The sequence below is a fragment of the Marmota monax genome, unplaced genomic scaffold, assembly GCF_021218885.2.
Source record: "Marmota monax isolate L192 unplaced genomic scaffold, Marmota_monax_Labrador192_F-V1.1 WCK01_AAM20220418_F8-fsc00014, whole genome shotgun sequence".
NCBI classification, from domain to species: Eukaryota; Metazoa; Chordata; class Mammalia; order Rodentia; family Sciuridae; genus Marmota; species Marmota monax.
Window position 1 is genome coordinate 9,974,197 of NW_026695222.1, and position 19,834 is coordinate 9,994,030.

The following is a 19,834-nucleotide window of genomic DNA, read 5'->3' on the forward strand; positions in this document are numbered from 1 at the left end:
TTGGCGCAACCTAAAGCAAGCCCGTTTTTTTGTTCGTTTTGTTTTGTTTTTCCCCATCTCGCAGTGTTGGGAACTCAGTATTTTGACTCTCTGGTTCTCTCATCTCTCCAGCCTTTCAAACCCATCATTCATTTTCCATGGCCACTGCACTGCAGACAGAGGTGTCCTCCTGTCTCAGTCTCCAGAGTGGCTAGGATTACAGGCATGCACTCTGCGTCTGGCTGGTCTGTGTTGATAACGAATTCCTCAGGTTATTCTGATGCTCATTAGAGTGAGAACCACTGCTTTGATTGGTGACCTGCTCTCTTTATTGAGGCAGAAACCCCTAAACATTTATTCTCTGCAAAGCCCTTAGAGGAGTGGCTTTTGAGAATTTTGGAGCAGAGGAGGGTCTGGAAGACATCAGTTAGCCCAAGCATCCTGAGAAGAAGACAGGTCCCACACCATCCGCATGCCTTCCTTGGATCTCAGCGAGCTCAAGTTTCAGCTTCCCTTTATTCACTCCCCCCAACCACTACTCCCGGTTTGGTACCCAGGATTGACCCCAGGGGCACTTAACCACTGAGCCACATCCCCAGCCCTTTTAAATTTTTTTTTTTTTTTTTTTTTTTTTTTTTGAGACAGGGTCACAGTAAATTGCTTATGGTCTTCCTAATTGCTGAGGCTGGCCTTGAACTTGAAATCTTCCTGCTTCAGCCTCCCTAGTTACTGGGATTACAGGTGTGCACCACCATGCCTGGCAACTTTTATTTGCTTTTATAACACTGGCCTTCCCTAGGAATACTAATATCCTTTCTGCAGATTCATAATCATTTGTGTTTTTATTTTGTTTCTTCCTTGTTATGGTTTAAGTATGAGGTGTCCCCCCAAAGTTCCTGTGTTAATGCAGAAAGAAAAATGATTGGATTATGAGATATATAACCTTACAGTGAATTAATCCATTTGATGGAGTAACAATTTGAATGGGTTCCTGGTGTTAACTGCAGGCAGGTGGGATGTGGCTGGAGGTGGTGGATCACTAAGGGGGTATGATGGGGATTATATATTATTTTTCCCTGGCTTCTTGTGATCATTGTTAGAACTCAACGGGAAAAAAAAAGGCCACTGACTCCAATTAAAATCAAATTAAAGCAAGCTTATTATTTTGACCGGCGGGCTGCCTCTCCCAACATAAACCACGGGAACAAGACAGCACCGCAGTTTTCTTGCAGCCCAGCTTTATAGCCCAGAAAGTTACACAAGGGGGGAGGGTGTTACAGATAACAAAACTCTGACAAGCATAACACAAAGGCTAGTTTATATTTTTGCTGGCCTGACATCAGAACTTATGAAAGTCATTAGAGCCTCAGAGAGAGTTGTTATCTGGTCAGGGAAAGCCATGCATGGGTGAGTTCCAGGCACAGGCAGGCAGGCATTCCAAGCAAGTTCAGAATTTGCAGTAATTTATAGTAAAGCCGAAATTAGCTTTTATGTCTTTGTAGCGAGACGGTTCCCAATTTTAAGAGGGAATCAGACTGGGTTTATCAATCACCATTTCCTGTCATGGACTGAGCAGCTTTTCCTCCACACCTTCCACCATGATGTTCTGCCTAACTCAGGCTCAGAGCAATGGAGTCAGCTGACCATGGACTGAACCTCTGAAACTGGGAGCCAACATAAACTCTTCTTCCTCAAAATTGTTCTTGTTAGGTATTTTGGTCACAGTGATGAAAAGCTAATACCTGTTCTCCAAAAATCATCATGGTAAGCCACATATGTTTTTGTTTACCACTTTATCTTTGTGTGTGTGTGTATGTGTGTGTGTGTGTGTGTGAGAGAGAGAGAGAGAGAGAGAGAGAGAGGTACTGGGGATTGAACACTCAGGAGCACTTGACCACTGAGCCACATCCCTAGTCCTATTTTGTATTTTATTTAGAGACAGGGTATCACTGAGTTGCTTAGTGCCTCACTTTTCCTGAAGCTGGCTTTGAACTCATGATCCTCCTGCCTCAGCCTCCTGAGCTGCTGGGATTACAGGTGTGCCCCACCACCCCCAGCACATGTTGCCAACTTTTATCCTCTACTCTGCCCCAGTTACGGGGAATTAAATCCAGAGCCATATGCTCTTATCGTTGAACTACAACCCCAGCCTCATTGCCATATATTTTTTTTCAAATTCCCTGCTTAGCCCTGCTCCTATCTTATGTCATTATATGCACATATCCTGCTATAATAGCAAATTCCCAGTATAGTTGCTTTTTTTTTTTTTTTTTAATTCCCAGTACCAGGATTGAGGCCAGGGGCTCTTTACTATTGGGCTACATCCCTAAACTTTTTTTTTTTTTAATTTTGATCTAGGATCTCACTAAATTTCACCAGAGTTGGTCTCAATTTTGCAATCCTGCTCCACCATCCAGGGTAACTGGGATTATAGATGTGATACCCCATTCAGTTAGTTCTTTGCTTTTTAAAAAAAATTTCAGTTCACAACCTGTTCTGTTTTGTTTTTTGTGTGTTTTGGTATTGGGGGTTGAACCCAGGGGTGCTTAACCAATGAGCCACATTCCCAATATTTTTTATTGTTTATTTTGAGACAGGGTCTTGCTAAGTTGCTGAGGATAGTCTCGAACTTGAAATCTTCTTGCCTCAGTTGCTGGGATTGCAGCTATGCACCACCATGCCCAGCCTGTCCTGTTTTGTTTTGTTTTGTTTTTAATTACTGAGGTATAATTTGTCCCCAGTTTTTTTTTTTTTTTAGGTCCTGAAGACTTAACAGGAAATTTTAATTCCCTGTGGGAATACCAAATTCTCACTAGGTAACACTGGATTACTAATTATTGTATAACCTAATAAAACTAATTTTATTTTGGATAGTTATAAAGTTGCAGGTCTGAGAAAGAAAATACTTCACTATTTAAATGAAAAATTTGTTCTCTCCCCTTCTTCCCCTTTTAAAGAAATCAAATGTCACAAGTACAGCCAAAACTCTGCTGATTAATCCCACCCCATTCCCTTCCCAGAGGTAACTTCCATTCCAGTTGATGTGTGACATCCTAAGTATATTTTTGCATTTTTTCCACATTTGTTTGTTTATATAAATAGTGTGGTATATTTTATTAATTAACTTACTTATTCTGATGCTGGATATTGAACTTGGATTCTCACACATGCCAGGAAGCATTTTGTCACTGAGCCACATTCTCAACCTTGGTGATTTAAAAAAATCGTGCCTAAATGTTTCCTACTTTTGTGATAACTTCCCAATAATTAGCATCATGAGTGTTTTAATTCATTTTATTTTACTTATTTATTTAGTGATTCTGGGGATTGACCCCAAGGGCACACCACCACTGAACTATATCCCTGGCCCTTTTTACAAGGTCTTGCTAAATTGCTGAGGCTGGCCTCCAACTTGCTGTCCTCTTGTCTCAGCCTTCGAAGTTGCTGGAATTATAGGAATGCATCACCCCCTCCCGCCGCTGGCTCTCCTATAACTTGTTTTTTTTTTTTTTTAAATTTGTTTTGTACCAGGAATTGCCCTTTTTTTGTTATTTGTTTTTTGGAACTGGGGATGGAACCCAGGGTTTGCGAATGTGAGGCAAACGCTTTGCTGCTGAGCTACTCGCAGCCCTGTACCAAGGATTGAATTGGGGGGGGCGGCTCTCAACCACCGAGCCCATCGCTAACCCTTTTTAAAAATTTTAGAGACAGATCTTGCTAAATTGCTTAGCGACCTTGCTAAATTGCTGGCGCTGGCTTTGAATTCGCAATCCTCTTGTCTCAGCCTTCCACGCTGCTGGGATTATAAGCATGAGCCACCACGCCGGGCTGTATAACCCATTTTAAAATATAGAAATTAAAGCCTGTGCGAAATGTCCAGCCCTTGCGCCTCATGGAAGAGAGGGCGGAGCCTAACGTGGGAAACGGGAGAGCCTTATGGGCAGTGGGCGGGGCCTGGGTGATACAGGCCTCACCTTGGACGCGCTGGTGTTCTGCTGGGAGGTCGTCGTCATGGTGGCGCCCGTGGTGTATCTGGTGGCGGCGGCTCTGCTTGTCGGCCTTATACTCTTCCTCACTCGCAGTCGTGGCAGAGCGGTAGCAGGTAGGAGGTGCCGCCGCTCCAGGACCGGTGGGGCCTGGTTCTCTGGCCTTCTCAGCCTCGGTAGGCCGTTGCCTACGGCTGCTGCGCATGCGCCGGCCTGCTTGTGAGGCTGACGCGGAACTCGGGCGCGGGCTAGCGAGTAGACGGGAACCACCGAGCCTCCTTGATAGGGAACTGCGTGGCCTCGCCCCTACACTTTTCTCCCAAACCTGAGAGCCTCGCCCCTTGGCACTCTAGACCTCCACACCCAGGGGGCTCTGGACCAGTTCCCATTGCGCCCATAGGGAGGCCACAGTGTTTCCCATCTCTCAAACTGGCTCCCTGTTGGCTGCCAGGGAGGAGACTTCTGGGTGTTTTCTGCCTACCCGGAACTGAAGGGAGCTGGAGGTGGCTCAAGAAAACTCTCTGAAGCCCTCTCCTTCCCCGCCAAGTAGAGCAGCCGTGCTGCCTTGGCCTTTCCTCTGCCATGCTCTGCACACTGACCAGGCCATATGGTTGGCCAGGACACAGAACAGATAAGTTGTCAGTTCCCCTCCCCGCATCTCTTGTCAACATAGGAATTTGTATATGTGTCTCTTCCCTGCTCCCCGAACCCACCAGCTATTGAGAGCACTTGGGTGCTCCAAGTTCAGGGGAGAGAGAATCTGAGGTATGGCACATATCCAACAGATTTTCCAGGGAGGGGAGACTCAGCCTCTGCCTGAGAAATGTAGAGACTGAGTCTGGGGTGTCAGAGATGGTGAGAAATGACACACACCAACTTTGGAATGGAAGTTATCTCAGGGGAGGGAATGGGGTGGAATTAACCAGCAGAGTTCGTACTGTATCTGTGACATTATTAAGGGGAGGTGGAAGACCAAATCTTTCACTTAAATAAATTGTGTTGTATTTTTTTTCCTTCAGACCTGTAGTTTATAATTATTTTAAATAACTATTTTAAAAATAAAATCACAAAGGGCTGGGGTTGTGGCTCTGCAGGAGAGCGCTCCTCTCGCACGCGCCAGACCCTGGGTTCGATCCTCAGCACCACATAAAAAAAATAAATGAGTGAAATAAAGGTATTGTGTCCAACTACAACTAAAAGATAAATATTAAAAAAAGTCATGATAGGTGGTGTTAAAAAATAATTGAAGTCCTGAAATGGGCATTTGATGAAATCAGGGTGGATTTCTCCCAAGCTTGCAGGAGAGGTGAGCCTTGAGGGGAGAGAAGTATCAAAATCAGGCATGAGGGAAGGCTTGAGCTTACTATATTGGACCAAGGCGTGGGCCCAGTTGTAAAGGCCTTGGCAATCAGACTGTGAAGTTGGGGCTTTGTGCAATGGGCAGTGAGAGTCTGGGAGGAGGTTGAACAGAGGAGGGTGAGGCGTCTAGGATACTGCTTCCTGGGCTATCAAGGGGGCTGAGCTGCTCCAACTGTCCTGGTTCCTCTCTTCCTGAAGCTGGTCCAGGGTCACTGCACAATGAAGAGGATCCAATAATAGCAGACCAGGTGGCCCAGTATCGGCCTCTGCAGCCTGAGGAACAGAGGGCTGGAGGCAGGCCCCGGCGCAGGAGGGACCTGGGCAGCCGCCTGCAGGCCCAGCGTCGAGCCCAGCGGATAGCCTGGACAGAAGTGGATGAGAATGAGGAGGAAGCTGTCATCCCAGGTGAGAGGGGCCCAGCTTGGTAGTGAAGAGGGCTGGATTGATGATGGGGTAAGTGGGAGAGTGGAGTGTGAAGCCACAGTGTAAGAGAGACATGGGGTAGAGTGAATGGACACTTAGGACCCAGACTTTGGTTCTGGTCTCTAACTGGTCCCTGACTATTCTATTTGGTTAACCTCCTCTTCCTTCATCTTGGCTTTCAGTATCTAAACACAGGAGGTCAGGGGCCTTTAGACTGACCCTGAGAGTTCCGTAATCCATCTATTATATCCCAGTGCCCTTCTTGGAGTGCAGTTACCTGTAACCCAAGAAGAAGGGTTTGGGAATAGAAGCATTCTCTTGACATAGAGGTCTCCATATCCCTGGTGCCAGGAGATCAGAGCCTTTAGGATTGTAGGAAAGAATGCCTTTTCTCTAGTACTTAAGTGCTGGTTTGAGCCTGAAGAAGGGATATCAGGGCCTTTCCTTGAAATTGGGGCATTTGGGACTTTTGCCTTGAATCCTTGAGGTTAGCCCTTTGGACTCAAAAAAGGTCCTCTGTTGTGTCATCCCTCTTGTCTCAGATACCCATACTGCTCATAAAAAAGCATGTCTTTAACTTTAAGCTTGCTCTTGGGTAGTCAGGGGGGTGGGACTGTATGTTTACCTTGGTTCTATTAGGACAAAGGGATAATCCTGGCCAGGGTCTAAGCCCTGAATGCTTAATAATTCTTGACTAGAATGAGAGAATTTTGGATTTGAGACTGGGATAAATTTCCCCACAGGGCTGTCCTTTCCTGGAGGTGGCACCAGGATAGAAACCAAGGTCCTCTGCAATCTCATCACCACCTGTGATCCTCAGACACCCAGATATTGGCATCTCCCTTTTACATGTGTACATTATCTAAAGTCTCATCCTTACAGATGCTCCCACCCGCAGCATAATGCGTGCGCGCACACATGATTTTATGGTAGATGCCTCAGTATGGCAGAGCTGGACTAGTAACATTCATAGGTGGGTGGATGGGGTTCATTCATGAGGAGAGTGACAAGGGGTAGGATGAATCCCCTCTAGCTAGGACCTGAACTATCTTCCTCTAACCATACCCAGCCCAGGAGGAAGAAGACATTGAGAAGCCAGTGGAAACTCATCTGACAGGGAAAATTGGAGCCAAGAAACTACGGAAGTTAGAGGAGAAACAAGCTCGAAAAGCCCAGCGTGAGGCAAGCAGGAGGGATGGGGTGTAGCTCTGGGAAATGGAAAAGGGCCACTGTTCAGCAGACTCTACCCTTGGGCTCCTTTTACATTGGACTGCTGAATACTGCTCTGTCTCCTGCAGTCTTGGTCTTTGCCCTGGCCCAAGTACTGCCTTCCCCTACCTGTCTGGAAGTGGGGCAAACTGTATGGGGTGCCCCATGAAGGTTTTGTCTTTAGGCAGAGGAGGCTGAACGTGAAGAGCGGAAACGTCTAGAGTCCCAACGTGAGGCTGAGTGGAAGAAGGAGGAGGAGCGGCTTCGCTTGGAGGAGGAACAGAAGGTGAGACTGAGACTGATCCTGTCCTCTGACCCTTGACTAGCCAGCCATGCTTCCCATGCAACTCCCTAGCACCTCTATCCTAGAAGAAGGGCTGTGGACCAGGCATATGGGCATACCCTGATTTATTTTGTTCCTGGCCTCTAAATGTGGAAGATGTTGCTAAAAAGCAGAGCTTGAGTTGGGATTTTGTTTGTTTGGTGTGTTTTTTTTTTTTTTTTTTTGGTACTGGGAATTGAACCCTGGGGAATTTAACCACTGAGTTACATCTCCAGCCCTTTTAAAAAATATTTTATTTAGAGAGAGTGTCTCATTGAGTTGCTTAGGGCCTTGCTAAATTGCTGAGGCTAGCTTTGAATTTGCAATCCTCCTGCCTCAGCCTCCCAAGCCAACTGGGATTACAGGCATGCCTTACTGTGCCCAGTTTTTTTTTTTTTTTTTTTGTATTGGAGGTGGAACCCAGGGGCATTCTACCACTGAGCTTCATCCACAGTTCTTTTTTATTTCAAGACAGAATCTCACTAAGCTGCTAAAGGTCTTGCTAAATTTCTGAGACTGGCCTCAAACTTGCAATTTTCCTGCAAAAGCTTCCCAAGTTGCTGGGATTACAGGCGAGTGCCACTGTTCCTGGCCCGAGATGAGGATTCTTATTTATATAATTTATAGAGTATGCCTGGAACATTTGAGAAACATTGAGGTAGTCAGAGTGGCTGGAATATAGTAAGCATGGAGGAGAGGGAAAGGGTCATAGGAAATGGGGCAACTTACCAAGACCCTGTCTCAAAATAAAAGGAATGGGGGTGTAACTCAGTGGTTGAGCACCCCTAGGTTCAATCCCCAGTGTCACAGAAACAAAACAAATCAAAAAAGACTTGTGCTCAGCCTCCAAGGGTAGGGAGTTACGCTTTATCTGCCTGAAAGGAGTACCCCTCAGGAATTAGGTAGAAGTACTTTTATTTATTTATTTATTTGTTGTGCTGGGGATTAAACCCAAGGCCTTGCACATGCTAGGCGAGTACTCTACCATTGAGCTACATCCCCAGTCCTTTTGTTTGTTTTTTAGCACTTTCTTTCTGTTGCTGCAAGGTGCTCTAGGCTCATTGTCTTATATATTATTATTTGCCCTGGCTTTAGCTTCATGTTTTTTTTTTTTAAACTTTTTTTGTGGTGCTGGGGATTGAATACATGGCCATGCACATGTTAGGCAATCATTCTTCCACTGAGCTATATCCCCATTCCTTTTCATTTTTTATTTTGAGATAGGCTCTTACAAAGTCCAGTTTGTTCTCAAACTTGTGATCCTTCTACCTTGCCCCTCCCCCAAATATCTGGGATTACAGGCATGAACCCTATACTTGGTTTTAGCATCATATTTTAAAAACACTTTTCTGTGCGCTCTGTTTTCTGAGTTTGGGTTGTATTGGGAAGAGGCTGTTGCACTAGGTAGTGACAGTAATATGGATGTACTGAAGAGTTCTGTGGAAGTTAGAGAAAGAGGTGGTAGATGGCACCTCATTTCTGACCAGGACAGCTGGCCAGGTAGTTGTGTGATTCACCAGCCAGAGACCTAGCAGGAAGACCAGATGTGGCAAGTAGACCACAGGGTGGGTTTGGTACCTGTGAGATGGCCCAGGTGGTATGTCATTGGGCAGTTATATATTTGGGAGGAGAGATTTGGTTGGGAGTACAAATGTGACAGTCACTGGTGAGGAAATGGTTGTCAATGCTGGGCCTGGGTGAGGTAGCCCAGCCAGAGTAAAGGGTAGAGCAGGGGCTGGGCTGAATGATGAAGGAGGCAAGAATGAATGTCTAGGGAGCAGGAGAAAATCCAGGCAAAGGTGGGGGTGTGGAAATTGAGTGAAGAAAGAGGGGATAGTTGGCTATTCCCATCGCCATTGAGGGATTTGTGAGATGGAAGTCAGAGGTGAGACAACAGCAGGAGATGTTTCAGTGGAGCTTGGTACATAAAAACCAGATTGGAGTGGGCTGGCTGGTGCATGGGTGGTGCGGAAATGGAGCCTGATATTTGTTCATGAAGTTTGGACATGATTGTGGAAGGGTTTTCAAGAGATTTTTACTAAGTAGATCTCCTGAGTAAGGAGGGTACCATTTGTCTGAATGGTAATGGACTAAGACAAGAGGGGTCGGGTTGGGGATCTCAAAGGAGCTCTGTCCCTGAGAAACTGCTGAGCTGTATGCCCTGGTACCCTACTGGGCATCAGGGACCAGAACAGGATAGGTGGGCATCTACCCCAAATACCTGACTCTTTGTCCTCTGTGTCCTCAGGAGGAGGAGGAGAGAAAGGCCCAGGAAGAACAGGCCCGGCGGGAGCATGAGGAGTACCTGAAACTGAAGGAAGCCTTTGTGGTGGAGGAGGAGGGTGTGGGTGAGACCATGACTGAGGAGCAGGTAAGCCCACCACCCCTGAGAAGCCTGTGTCATAAGGGCAGCCTATGTGAGGCTCAGGGTTGACCACTTCACTGGCAAACACCTCCAATTGGGATATGAGAGTTTGTGTGAGTGTTAATAGGCCTTTGCAGCAAGAGGCCTTGTCCTCTGTGGAGAGTGATGCCCCCAGACTGTTCACCTGGGAGGATCTGCTGCTCATGCAGGGCAGTAATCGGGCAGGCACACAGACAGGCTGTAGGCAGGTGAGCAGAGAGTATACACACAGTGGGGGTCAGGCATGGACTTCTGTGACTCCACCCTGATTTTTCTATTCCTCTAGTCCCACAGCTTCCTGACAGAATTTATCAACTACATTAAGGTAAGAAGCCACAGAACAGTACAGGTGACACCCTGTCTCATGCATGTGCATGCACACCTTTTCAGACCTGAGCAGGGTTTGAGGATGACTTATTCAAGCTTATGCAGGAGTGGGCATGGGGCCCAGTGGGTCTGAACTATTGAGTCCTGGCTAGGGGAGTCCCTTCTCCTTGGACCCAGAAGAGGGAGAAGGACCTGTGTCTGTGTGGGAGGTGCAAACCTCTGATAGCTTCCTCACGCTGGAGTTTGACAGTTCCCCTGCTCTTCAGACCCCACGCTTAGTGAGTCACTGTGTTTTCAAGTCTCTTCACGTGTGTTTTCTGCCAGTTCTGTCACACCGAGTTAAAACAAGCGTCCTCTGCCATGTGCTCCTGACTGGGAACTTGGGTCTTCCAAGGGAAACAGGATGACATTTCCCTTGTAACCTGGAGTAGGGTGGCATTGTGTCGATTCCATCTGCAGCCACCATGCAGTCCACCCTGATGCTGCTTCAGGTTGCATAAGCACATCCTGATCTGCTTTGCTGCTAAGCAACTTCTCTCCCACAAAGGATGTGGTGAGGGGAGAGGTTTTCAAGTGCAGCTCAGAGGTGCAGAGGCGGCTGAGGGAAGGAGTGCAGAGGGAGCGGGGGCGATAGTGGGGGTGGTACCAGGGGCTGCCAAGGAGTTGGGTCTTGCATAATCCTCCTCCATCACTCCTAAAAGAGAGCAGGGTTTAGACACCTCCCAACAGTGAGAGTCTGGGCATGGGCCTATGGTCTGGGGTCTCTAGTAGGGAGAAATGCTGAGAGCTTGAAGCATTTTTCTTTGATGGAGCCCTTTCTCGAGCCTATCACCACTTGATCCAGGGTTATTGCCCTGGATATATCTCTCCCACTGTCTTGCTACTATTAAGAACTTGTCTCCATCAACCCAGTGGGCAGCGACAGTCCTAAAATGCCTCCTCTTGGACCCTTTCCAGGTGAATTTAGATGGGGGGATCAGCTTTAGCATCCCCCTCACCACTGTATAGACTAGAAGAAAGTCCCCAAGGCAGTTCTGGTTCTTGCTTTCAGTGCTTCCCTGGAGGTTCCATTCTTGGGGATTCTCTAAACTCTTCTGGAGCTTATGAGTTCTTAAGCCTACACTGGGTGATTCTCCTGAAGTTGCTGTCTTGCAGCAAGAAGGGGGACTTCTGAAATTCAGTCTACCCACCTTCCTCCCCACTCCAAGGGGTTGGGCTCATTAGACTTAGGATTTTAAAACCAGAGGAAGGTTTCTGCACATAGCATAGTTTATAGAGATTTAGGGATAGTTTGCTCTTGTTGTTCCATTCCACTTTCTGATCATGACTGGGTTTGTTTATTTTTTTTTAATACACTTTTAGCTCCAGCAGAACTTCAAGCCAGGTCTTTGAGGACCACGTGGTATGATTTGTGGTCAAGTTCTGAGCTATCACCAAGAATCCAGTGCCTGTTCCCTGTTTTTTAGACAGAGGCTAGCTGACCAGGTCACCTTTTGCTTGCCCACTCCCTGGCCTTCCTGCTTGCACATACAGTTTGGCATTTCAAATAAGTCACATGTCATCTGCAATCAGGGAGGTTCACAGTGTCACTCCTCCCCCAGCTCATTTGCTTTGGAAGATTCACAGAAATGCAGGGGACCACCTTCTCTTCAGTCACATGCTCTCTCTGGGGGAGGCAGGGGCAGATGCATGTGTATACCCAGCTGTGGATTCTTGGCTGCACCCTGGAAACTAAGGTTTACTGAGGGTGTGTGGGCAGCACGTGGAACATGCCATGGAGCTGCACATGGAAAACACTTGTCAGTGTTAGTGACAGTTATTTTGAGGGTGGGCTCCGTGCCTCAGATGGTGTGAAGAAGATGGGTGAGGATAAGTTCAGCATGCCAGAGTTGTGGGGGGATCCAGGGTGAGGGGGTAGGAGCAAAGGTGAGGCAGGAATGAACCCCCACTGGGTCTACTGAGAGGTCCTGGCTCATTGGGGGTCTTTGTCTCCTCTTTCCTTATTCATGTACTTCCTTTCTCACCAGCTGGGCTGTGAGCTCAAGGGTAGGAGCTGTGTTTTGTTTACCATTATTTCCCTGCATCCTTTCAGTGCCTTGTTAGGTCCTGAGCAAACGAAAGTATTGGTAACAGTTCTTAAAAATAGTGGCTGGCACAGTGGTGCACACCTGTAATCCCAGCTGCTTGGGAGGCTAAGACAGGAGGGTCTCCAGTTTGAGGCCAGCCTGGGCACTATAGCCAAACCCTGCTTCAAAAATTAAATTTAAAAAGGGATGGGATGTAACTCAGTGGTGGAATACTTGCCTAGCATGTGTGTGGTCCTGGGTTCACTCCCTAGTACTATTAAAAAAGAGCTTTTTAGGGGCTGGGAATGTGCTTCAGTGGTAGTATATTCCCAGCAGTGTGGGGAAGACACCATCAACAAAAATCCTTTTTGAAAACCGTAAATCAGAATGCAGACCTAAGAGGATATCTCCATGTTAGAAGGGATTAGCCCAAACTCATTCTCTCTCCCATTTTCTCCCTCCCCTGTAGCAATCCAAGGTTGTACTCTTGGAAGATTTGGCTTCCCAGGTGGGCCTACGGACTCAGGTAAGCTCTGGAAGGTCACCTGCTGTGTGGAGGCCATGGGGTCTGTATGCAGCAGGGCACCTGCTGTCATAAGAATGGGAGAGTCCTGAGGCCCCCCTCCAACCTGCCCCCAACCTAGAATGTAGAAGTCTTGGCACCACAGGAATCCTGCATTTTTACTAGATGAAAGAACAAGCAGAAAAGAAAAGAAAAAAATTCAAATCCCATCCCTCCACCAGCCCAAATCCAGTTACCTTGACAACTCTTGCAGACACAGGCTGTTTTGTGGCCTAACATCTCCACTGCTCCCCTCCCACCTGAAGAGAGCCTCTGATGGTGGTCTTGCAGGACCCAGGACTAGAGCCTCTTCTCCTCATGGTCCCTCCAAAGGAGAAGCAGATTTATATGGGATAGCTATGAGAGTGAGGGAAGGAGGTTTGGCTGTAGCAGGAGGGAAAATGTGTTTTTTTTCCTTGGGACAGTAGCACCTGTCTTTGCTCTGAGAAGCATTCTCTTCATAGGACACTATCAACCGCATCCAGGACCTGCTGGCTGATGGGACTCTAACAGGTGAGAGGATTGAGATTCAGTCACTACAGAGCCTGGCCTGGGGAGTATCTATCCACAGTGGGCTGTAGGGATTTGTTGTAGAAACAGGATGAGCATTCTGAGCAGTGGTGGGTGTTCAAAGAAGGGCACTGAATGGTTGGATGCAGTTACAAGGACATGCCGAGGCTTAGAGCTGGCTGTGGAGTTATGAGGACAAGCAGCAAAACCTGATTTGACTCACCTAGCCACGATTGGATATAATCAGAAAAGGTCAGGCAAGCAGGGGACCTGGAGGGCTCTTAGCTAGTTGTGAAGGAATGGGTGGATATTCTTAGATCAGATTGGGAGGTCCCAGGAGGACTCAGCCCCACAACCTGCATATCCTTACAGGTGTGATTGACGACCGGGGCAAGTTCATCTACATAACCCCAGAGGAACTAGCTGCTGTGGCCAACTTCATCCGACAGCGGGGCCGGGTGTCCATCACTGAGCTTGCCCAGGCCAGCAACTCCCTCATCGCCTGGGGCTAGGAGCCCCCACAACCCTGCCAGCCTGACCTCAGCCCTGCCTACTTGGACTCAGAGCTGGTGTGGCCTACCTGGCAGTACATCTTCATCTCTCCTCACCATCCTGAGGCAGTGATGGAATGTGGCCAGGAAGTTGTAAATTAAAGGCCTGTGAGCACTGCTGAGCTTGGTGTGGCTTGGTGTGACAGAAGGCCTGGCCTGGGATCTCAGATGAGCTGGTGAAATTTAAGCCTCAGCAGATATCTGTGGGGGTTGAGGATGTAGCAGTGGTAGAATATTTTCCTAGCATGTGCAAGGCCCAGGGTTTGATCCCCAGCACCACAAAATGTTGGGCTGGGGATGTGGCTTAGTGGTAGGATGTTTGCCTGGCATGTGTGAGGCCCTGGGTTCCATCCCTGGTTCTGAGAAAAAGAAAACAGAGAGGTGGTGAGAGTCCCTTGCAAGCTGGCAGAATTCCAATTCTTACCCATTTCTTCATAAAAAACTTACTGTGGCCAGGCACATGCCTGTAATCCCAGCGGCTCAGGAGGGTAAGGTAGGAGGATTGCAAGTTCAAAGCCAGTCTTAGCAGTGGTGAGGCGCTAAGCAACTTGGTGAGACCCTGCTTTAAATAAAATACAAAATAGGGCTGGGGACGTGGCTCAGTGGTTGAGTGCCCCTGAGTTCAATCCCTGGTACCCCCCCAAAATAAAAACAAAACAAAACAAAAAACCAAAACTTATTGTGCACTTACCATGTTTCTTTGCAAGCTCAGTGCTGAATGCCTAGAAGAGCTCTTTCTCTAATCCCTTAATCCCCCCTCAGTGAAAGTGAAGAAAACTCTTAGGCCACACCTCTCTTAACCAGAGAGAAAAATCTTGCCATGTCAAATACAGGATCCCTAAGTAAAGGGTGAGAATCCTGGAAGAAGAGTTAATGATAAGTTCCAAGGATAGAATCTTAAGGAGCAGTAGCCTTTGAGCTGGATGGAAGAAGTCAGTGAAAGAGAGGATAGCCAGTTGTTTTGGGGCAGGTATAGGAAAAGGAGGGCTTTGTGTGAGCTGGATGTGATTGTGCATTGAGGAGATATTGTTCATATAGCAAATCACATGAACTCAGCTCTATATCCTTGATTTAAAAAGTTTAAATGGTGTGGGTGATCCACCCACTGGTGAATGTGAGGACCATATGCTCAGGAGTGGGTGTGAGATTGGAAGATGTATGTCTCCTGCAGGGTCAGTCATTCTGGTTCCTGTGGACTGTTCATAGTATGAACATTCTGTGGTGCTAAGGGTGAGACACGTGTTTAAATGTGTATTTTTTTTTTTTTTTTATTCAAGGTGGCCCCTAAGCACAAGCCACCTATTTCCTCTGGTGTTTGGTGGAGGAGGCAGCTTTCTGTTCCAGGCCAGGAGAAAACTATGTGGATGATGATAGGGGAGACAGAACAAACGTCAGACTCCTGTGCAGAGCCTTTCTGAGAGGCTGTCAAGGGCAATTTTGACTCATGTGGTGCCATAAGCATTGACTGTAGAACCTAAATTCTAAGTAAAGTGTGACTGCCAATTCCATCAGCAACAGCCACTAGAAGTCAGCACGTGAAGGCCCTATGCATTGCTTAAAAGGTCATCTGGAGTCCAGGATCTAGTAGGAGAGGGAAGAAATATACACAGATAACCACAGTATGAGGTAGGAACATAAAATTGCAAAGGGAAAAGCAGAGGATGACTTGCATAGTTAGATTAGTAATTCTCAGCCCTGTTTATTTATTAGAATCATCCGAAAAGTTTTCAGTAGTCTCATGCCAAGTTGTCCCCATGACTGATTAAATCAGGATAGCAGGTAGAACCAGACAGTATCAGTAGGAGAGTCCAAAGAACAGGCAAGTTTGGGAACCCAGGAACAGAGATGGGGGGAGGGCAATAAAGTTTCAAGTAATTCAAATCCCCAGAGGAAGGGGCGTCTCAGAGCCAGGCAATAGCTCCAGGGGCTCTTGCCCCCTTTGCCTCAGTTGCCATCCTCTACTGCCATCCAGTAGCAAGATAGCTAATGCAACTCTAGTCATAGCATACCATCCTCAGGATTGTGCCCAAAGGCCAGGAGTTGGGAAAAGGACATCCCTTCTTCACATTCTGGAAGCCTTCTAATTCTTGATGTTCCAAATATTTAGTGTGGAAGAAAAAACCTGTAATCTTTTGTGCATTATGTAGTGCTCTATTAATCTGATAAGTATATCAGATGAACACTTCACTAAACAGTTAACATTTTGCTAAATGTGTACAAGCTGCTTCAGCAACTAATCAATGAAAACTTACAGGTTAGACAACTTAGAATTTTTCAAACATTTAAACATGAATTGTTAAAGATTTCTAAGCATTTAATTCAAATCTTCATGGGCTAAGCATGAGCTCTACCACTAAGCTATATCCCCAGCACGCTTACGGTACCTTTTTCATAGATTTTCCTCCTTAAGTTGGGAACTCTTTGATTGTTGGCTCTCTAGCCAGTAACGTTTTGATTTTTATAACTCCCAAGTGATGCTTGTCCTGGGTGCCTTATCTTTACAACCCAGCCCAGTGTAGGTATATTTTGATACCACTTGCTTCTAGTAGAGTCCAGTGTAGTTCAGTTTAGTTCCATTATAACTCTTCCTTGTCCTGAGTCTTCAAGGCCTGTTGATAAGCCTCATGGTTGGAGAGCTGTGTAATTTGTCTTTTCAAAAATATCAATTTACAAGATTGGCCATTTGTTGAAAATTACTGAAACTGGGTATTGGGTACGTAACAGTTATCTATTTTTGTACATGTTTAAAATATCCTTTAACAGGGCTGAGGTTGTAGCTCAGTGGTAGAGCACTTGCCTTGAGGCACTGGGTTCAATCCTCAGCACCATATAAAAATAAGTAAAGATACTGTGTTCATCTACAACTAAAAATCAACAACAACAATAATAATGAAAAAAACAACATCCTGTAACAGTTGGGCATGTTGAATCCCAACAACAGGAGGTTGGGGCAGGAGTATTACAAGTTTGAGACTAACCTCTGTAATTCAGTGAGGTCCTAAGGACTTAGTGAGACCCTGTCTCAAAACAAACAAAAAAATGGGCTGGGGATGTGGCTCAGTGGTTAAGTGACCCTGGGTTCAATCCCTAGTACCAAAAAATAAAAATAAATAAAATACTCTGTAACAAAAAAGTTCCAACACAATAAACCCTCAGTGGTCTAGTATATGCTTAGCTTATGCTAAGCCTCAGAAAACAAGCTAAAAATGTTCTGCCCTGTAAAGCTGCTAGTAGTCACTCCATTTACCAGGCAGTTGAGTACCTCTCCCAGGCTACCACAGTAGCACCAGTACAGGGTGCATGTTGGTTCTTTGTAACATGAAAATTATTTAAACAGATCCAGCCTGCTGAGTACAAAGCATGATGCTAAGTGCCTGAAGGAAGTTGCGAAACGTGACGCCATACACAGTAGGGGCAGGTGCAATGGTATTACCCTAAGGAGACTGGCCAATCACCCAGCTGGCAACTGCACAGCCACATGTTGGAGTGAAAGGACCTGTGGCTAACAGAGAGGGTCCTAGGTTGAGGAGAGGACAGATGGGGCAGAGAATGTAAAAGCTGGCAGGATGATGGGGTTTTGGGTAGAGGAAGAGGAAAGGACTGGGCAAATAATTGAGAGAAGTGGTAAGGGAGGTGAGAACTAAATTCAGAGATTTGGGCTATGTTTGGTGAGCTGGGGCAAGGGAAGAGGGAAAAGTCTAATTGGTGTTTTGAGTCAATAACATTTCTTTTTTGGCACCAGGGATTGAACTCAGGGACACTTAACCACTGAGCCACATCCCCAGCCCTTTTTATTTTGCAGTTTAAGAAATAGTCTCACTAAGTTGCTTAGGGCCTCACTAAATTGCTGAGCCTGGCTTTAAACTTGTAATCCTCCTGCTTCAGCCTCCTAAACTGGTGGGATTAGAGGCATGTTCTAACATGCCCAGCCAATACCTCATTTCTTAAACCATTAAGTTTTTGTATCCCACAAATTTATCCATCACTCCATCAGCTCCTTCTTTCACACTTCATTTGAGTAGATGACATTTAAAGTTGATAAATCTTATTATAAGTGGTACAAATGTATGGCTTATAAATATGGAGCTAATAGAATAAATGAACAAAAGTGCTGACTGGTGGAAAAAGGGGAAGTAGAGGATAAGTAGGGCAGAGTACTGCTATTTTCATTATAATCTTTTTAAAAATTTTTTCATCTGATAAAAATTAGAATTTTTTCCCATTTAAATTAATTAAAGTCGAGTACACATTGTGTTGGGTTAAGCCTTTTTCATGTTTCCCCTCTGACATGTTGAGCATTTACTGTGTGCTATCCTCTGTGCCTCTATTACCCTAGTCGCGTCAGATTGATTTAAAAGCTATCATTATTCCCATTTTACAGATAGGACACTTAAAGAAGTTTAGAGGTATTAAATAAATCACTTGAGTCTGTGAAGCTCCTATGAGCGGAACCAGAATTCCAGATGGAACCAGAATTCCAGACAGGGAGAAGGAGCTATTACTCACTCCAGTTGATTCACCAATGCTCAGATGGAGGATGTACATTTTACTTAAAAACAGGAATAGTCCTGGGAATAGTGGAGGGAAGGGTTTTCTCTCCATAGCTCTGAAAGGTGCAAAAGATTACAAATCAAAGAATTTATTGAAAGGAATGAAGGTAAATGTTTTAAGTATCTAATGAGATGGATTTCTGTAAGAGTTCTTGTGGAATTTCAGATTTCTAGAAAAAAGGATCTATAGGTGCTGTTGAAAAGTGCCCCATCAGCCTTTGTGAGTGTTTGCCCCAATTCCTCTAGTCCCAAGCACTGGCCTTAAGATTGGAGGCCCCTATTACATTAAGGCTGTGGTATTCAAGCTTTTGTATAGTATCTCTCAGTAAGAAATCCATTTTACTAAGGACTTAGTACATCCGTATACATGTATACACGTAGGTAACTCAAGCAAAACTTTCACAGTAGGATCCACTTATGGTTTTTGACACATGTTAATATTTGCTTCTCTATTTTGTTTCATTGCTGATGGTGACTTGATTTTCCAACCCACAAATAGCTCTCAACCTATAGTTTGAAAAACAGGGTGCTAGGGAGGCCTGTTCCTTTTATACTGAACAGGGCCAAGGATGTATCTGGGTAAAATTGTATATTGCACATAACTTTTTTTTTTTTAAGTGCTGGGGATGGAACCCAGGGCCTTGCACATACTAAGCATGTGCTCTATGACTGAGGTATATCCTCAGCTGCATACACAGATTTTGATAATCTTCAAATTGTACCAGAAGTAATTTAGACTACAGTAGTAACACAACAGAAAAAATATTTTGACTTGGTTTATCCTGATCCCATATATGATTTGGGGATAATACATTATTTAATTACTCATTATAACAAAATGGGAAAGGCAACCTTAAGAGCAGGACCTAATAAATACTGATACTGTAACCTTAAACTTACATAAAAGTAATCTTTTACCTGTAGCTTACTAGATCTACTTGGATAGATTTTAGTCCTTTTAACTTTCTTATATGATTTACATTTCTAACGAATGATAAAAAAACATCTGTAATAATAATACTAAAACTATTAATGTTCCAACAGTATCAGAACTGAATAACTGAGATTTAATACTTATGTTGTTTTAAGAAGTTTTCTTTTAACAATAAGGTGAGTCAAGTCACTTTTTTTTAAACATATATATTTTTTTAGTTCTTTATTTTATTTATTTATTTTATGTGGTGCTGAGGATCAAACCCAGTGCCTCACACGTGCTAAGCAAGTGCTCCACCACTGAAACACAGCCCCAGCTCCCTCTAATCATTTTTTTATGGAGCCAAACACCACAGTTCACTGTGTAGTTTGTGGAGCAGTGCAGATGTGTGGGCACATTCTTAATGTCTACTTAGCAATTGTCTTTTTTTGGTACTGGAGATTGAACCCAGAGGTGCTTTAGCACTGAGCCACATCGCCAGCCCTTTTTAATTTTTATTTTGAGACAGGGTCTCACCAAGTTGATGAGGCTAGCCTCAAAATCACAATCCTTCTGCTTCTGCCTCGTTAGGTGCTGGGATTATAGGTTAGTACCACTGCGCCCAGCTGCAGTTGTCTTAATGTTTTTTAGTTTATACTTATTGCCTCATGTC

General features: G+C 45.4%; 1 protein-coding gene across 4 annotated transcripts; it reads left to right on the forward strand.

Moving 5' to 3' along the window:
• Positions 1 to 3,910: 3,910 nt before the first annotated feature.
• Positions 3,911 to 17,950, forward strand: Ddrgk1 (DDRGK domain containing 1). 4 transcript variants are annotated; one of them, XR_006849419.2, is made up of 9 exons: positions 3,911 to 4,081; positions 5,523 to 5,729; positions 6,817 to 6,929; positions 7,141 to 7,242; positions 9,527 to 9,649; positions 9,969 to 10,007; positions 12,545 to 12,601; positions 13,063 to 13,150; positions 13,520 to 13,556. XR_006849419.2 is itself a non-coding variant. In XM_046433006.2 (9 exons), the coding sequence occupies exons 1-9, from the start codon at positions 3,916 to 3,918 to the stop codon at positions 13,657 to 13,659; spliced, it is 996 nt and encodes a 331-aa protein (XP_046288962.1). In that variant the 5' UTR covers positions 3,912 to 3,915; the 3' UTR covers positions 13,660 to 17,950. The 4 variants fall into 4 exon arrangements, 3 of the variants coding, with proteins under 3 accessions (XP_046288963.1, XP_046288964.1, XP_046288962.1); XM_046433006.2 differs by having other exon boundaries at positions 3,912 to 4,081; positions 13,102 to 13,150; positions 13,520 to 17,950; XM_046433007.2 differs by lacking the exon at positions 9,969 to 10,007 and having other exon boundaries at positions 13,102 to 13,150; positions 13,520 to 17,950.
• Positions 17,951 to 19,834: the final 1,884 nt, after the last annotated feature.

What these genes read in the sequence shown, in the direction of transcription:
- Ddrgk1 (XM_046433006.2), top strand. Translation starts at nt 3,916, where the DNA reads ATGGGCAGTGGGCGGGGCCTGGGTGATACAGGCCTCACCTTGGACGCG. An exon ending in GCTTGGAGGAGGAACAGAAG is followed by an intron (nt 7,243 to 9,526) that starts GTGAGACTGAGA and finishes CTGTGTCCTCAG; the next exon opens with GAGGAGGAGGAGAGAAAGGC. An exon ending in GGCTGATGGGACTCTAACAG is followed by an intron (nt 13,151 to 13,519) that starts GTGAGAGGATTG and finishes ATATCCTTACAG; the next exon opens with GTGTGATTGACGACCGGGGC.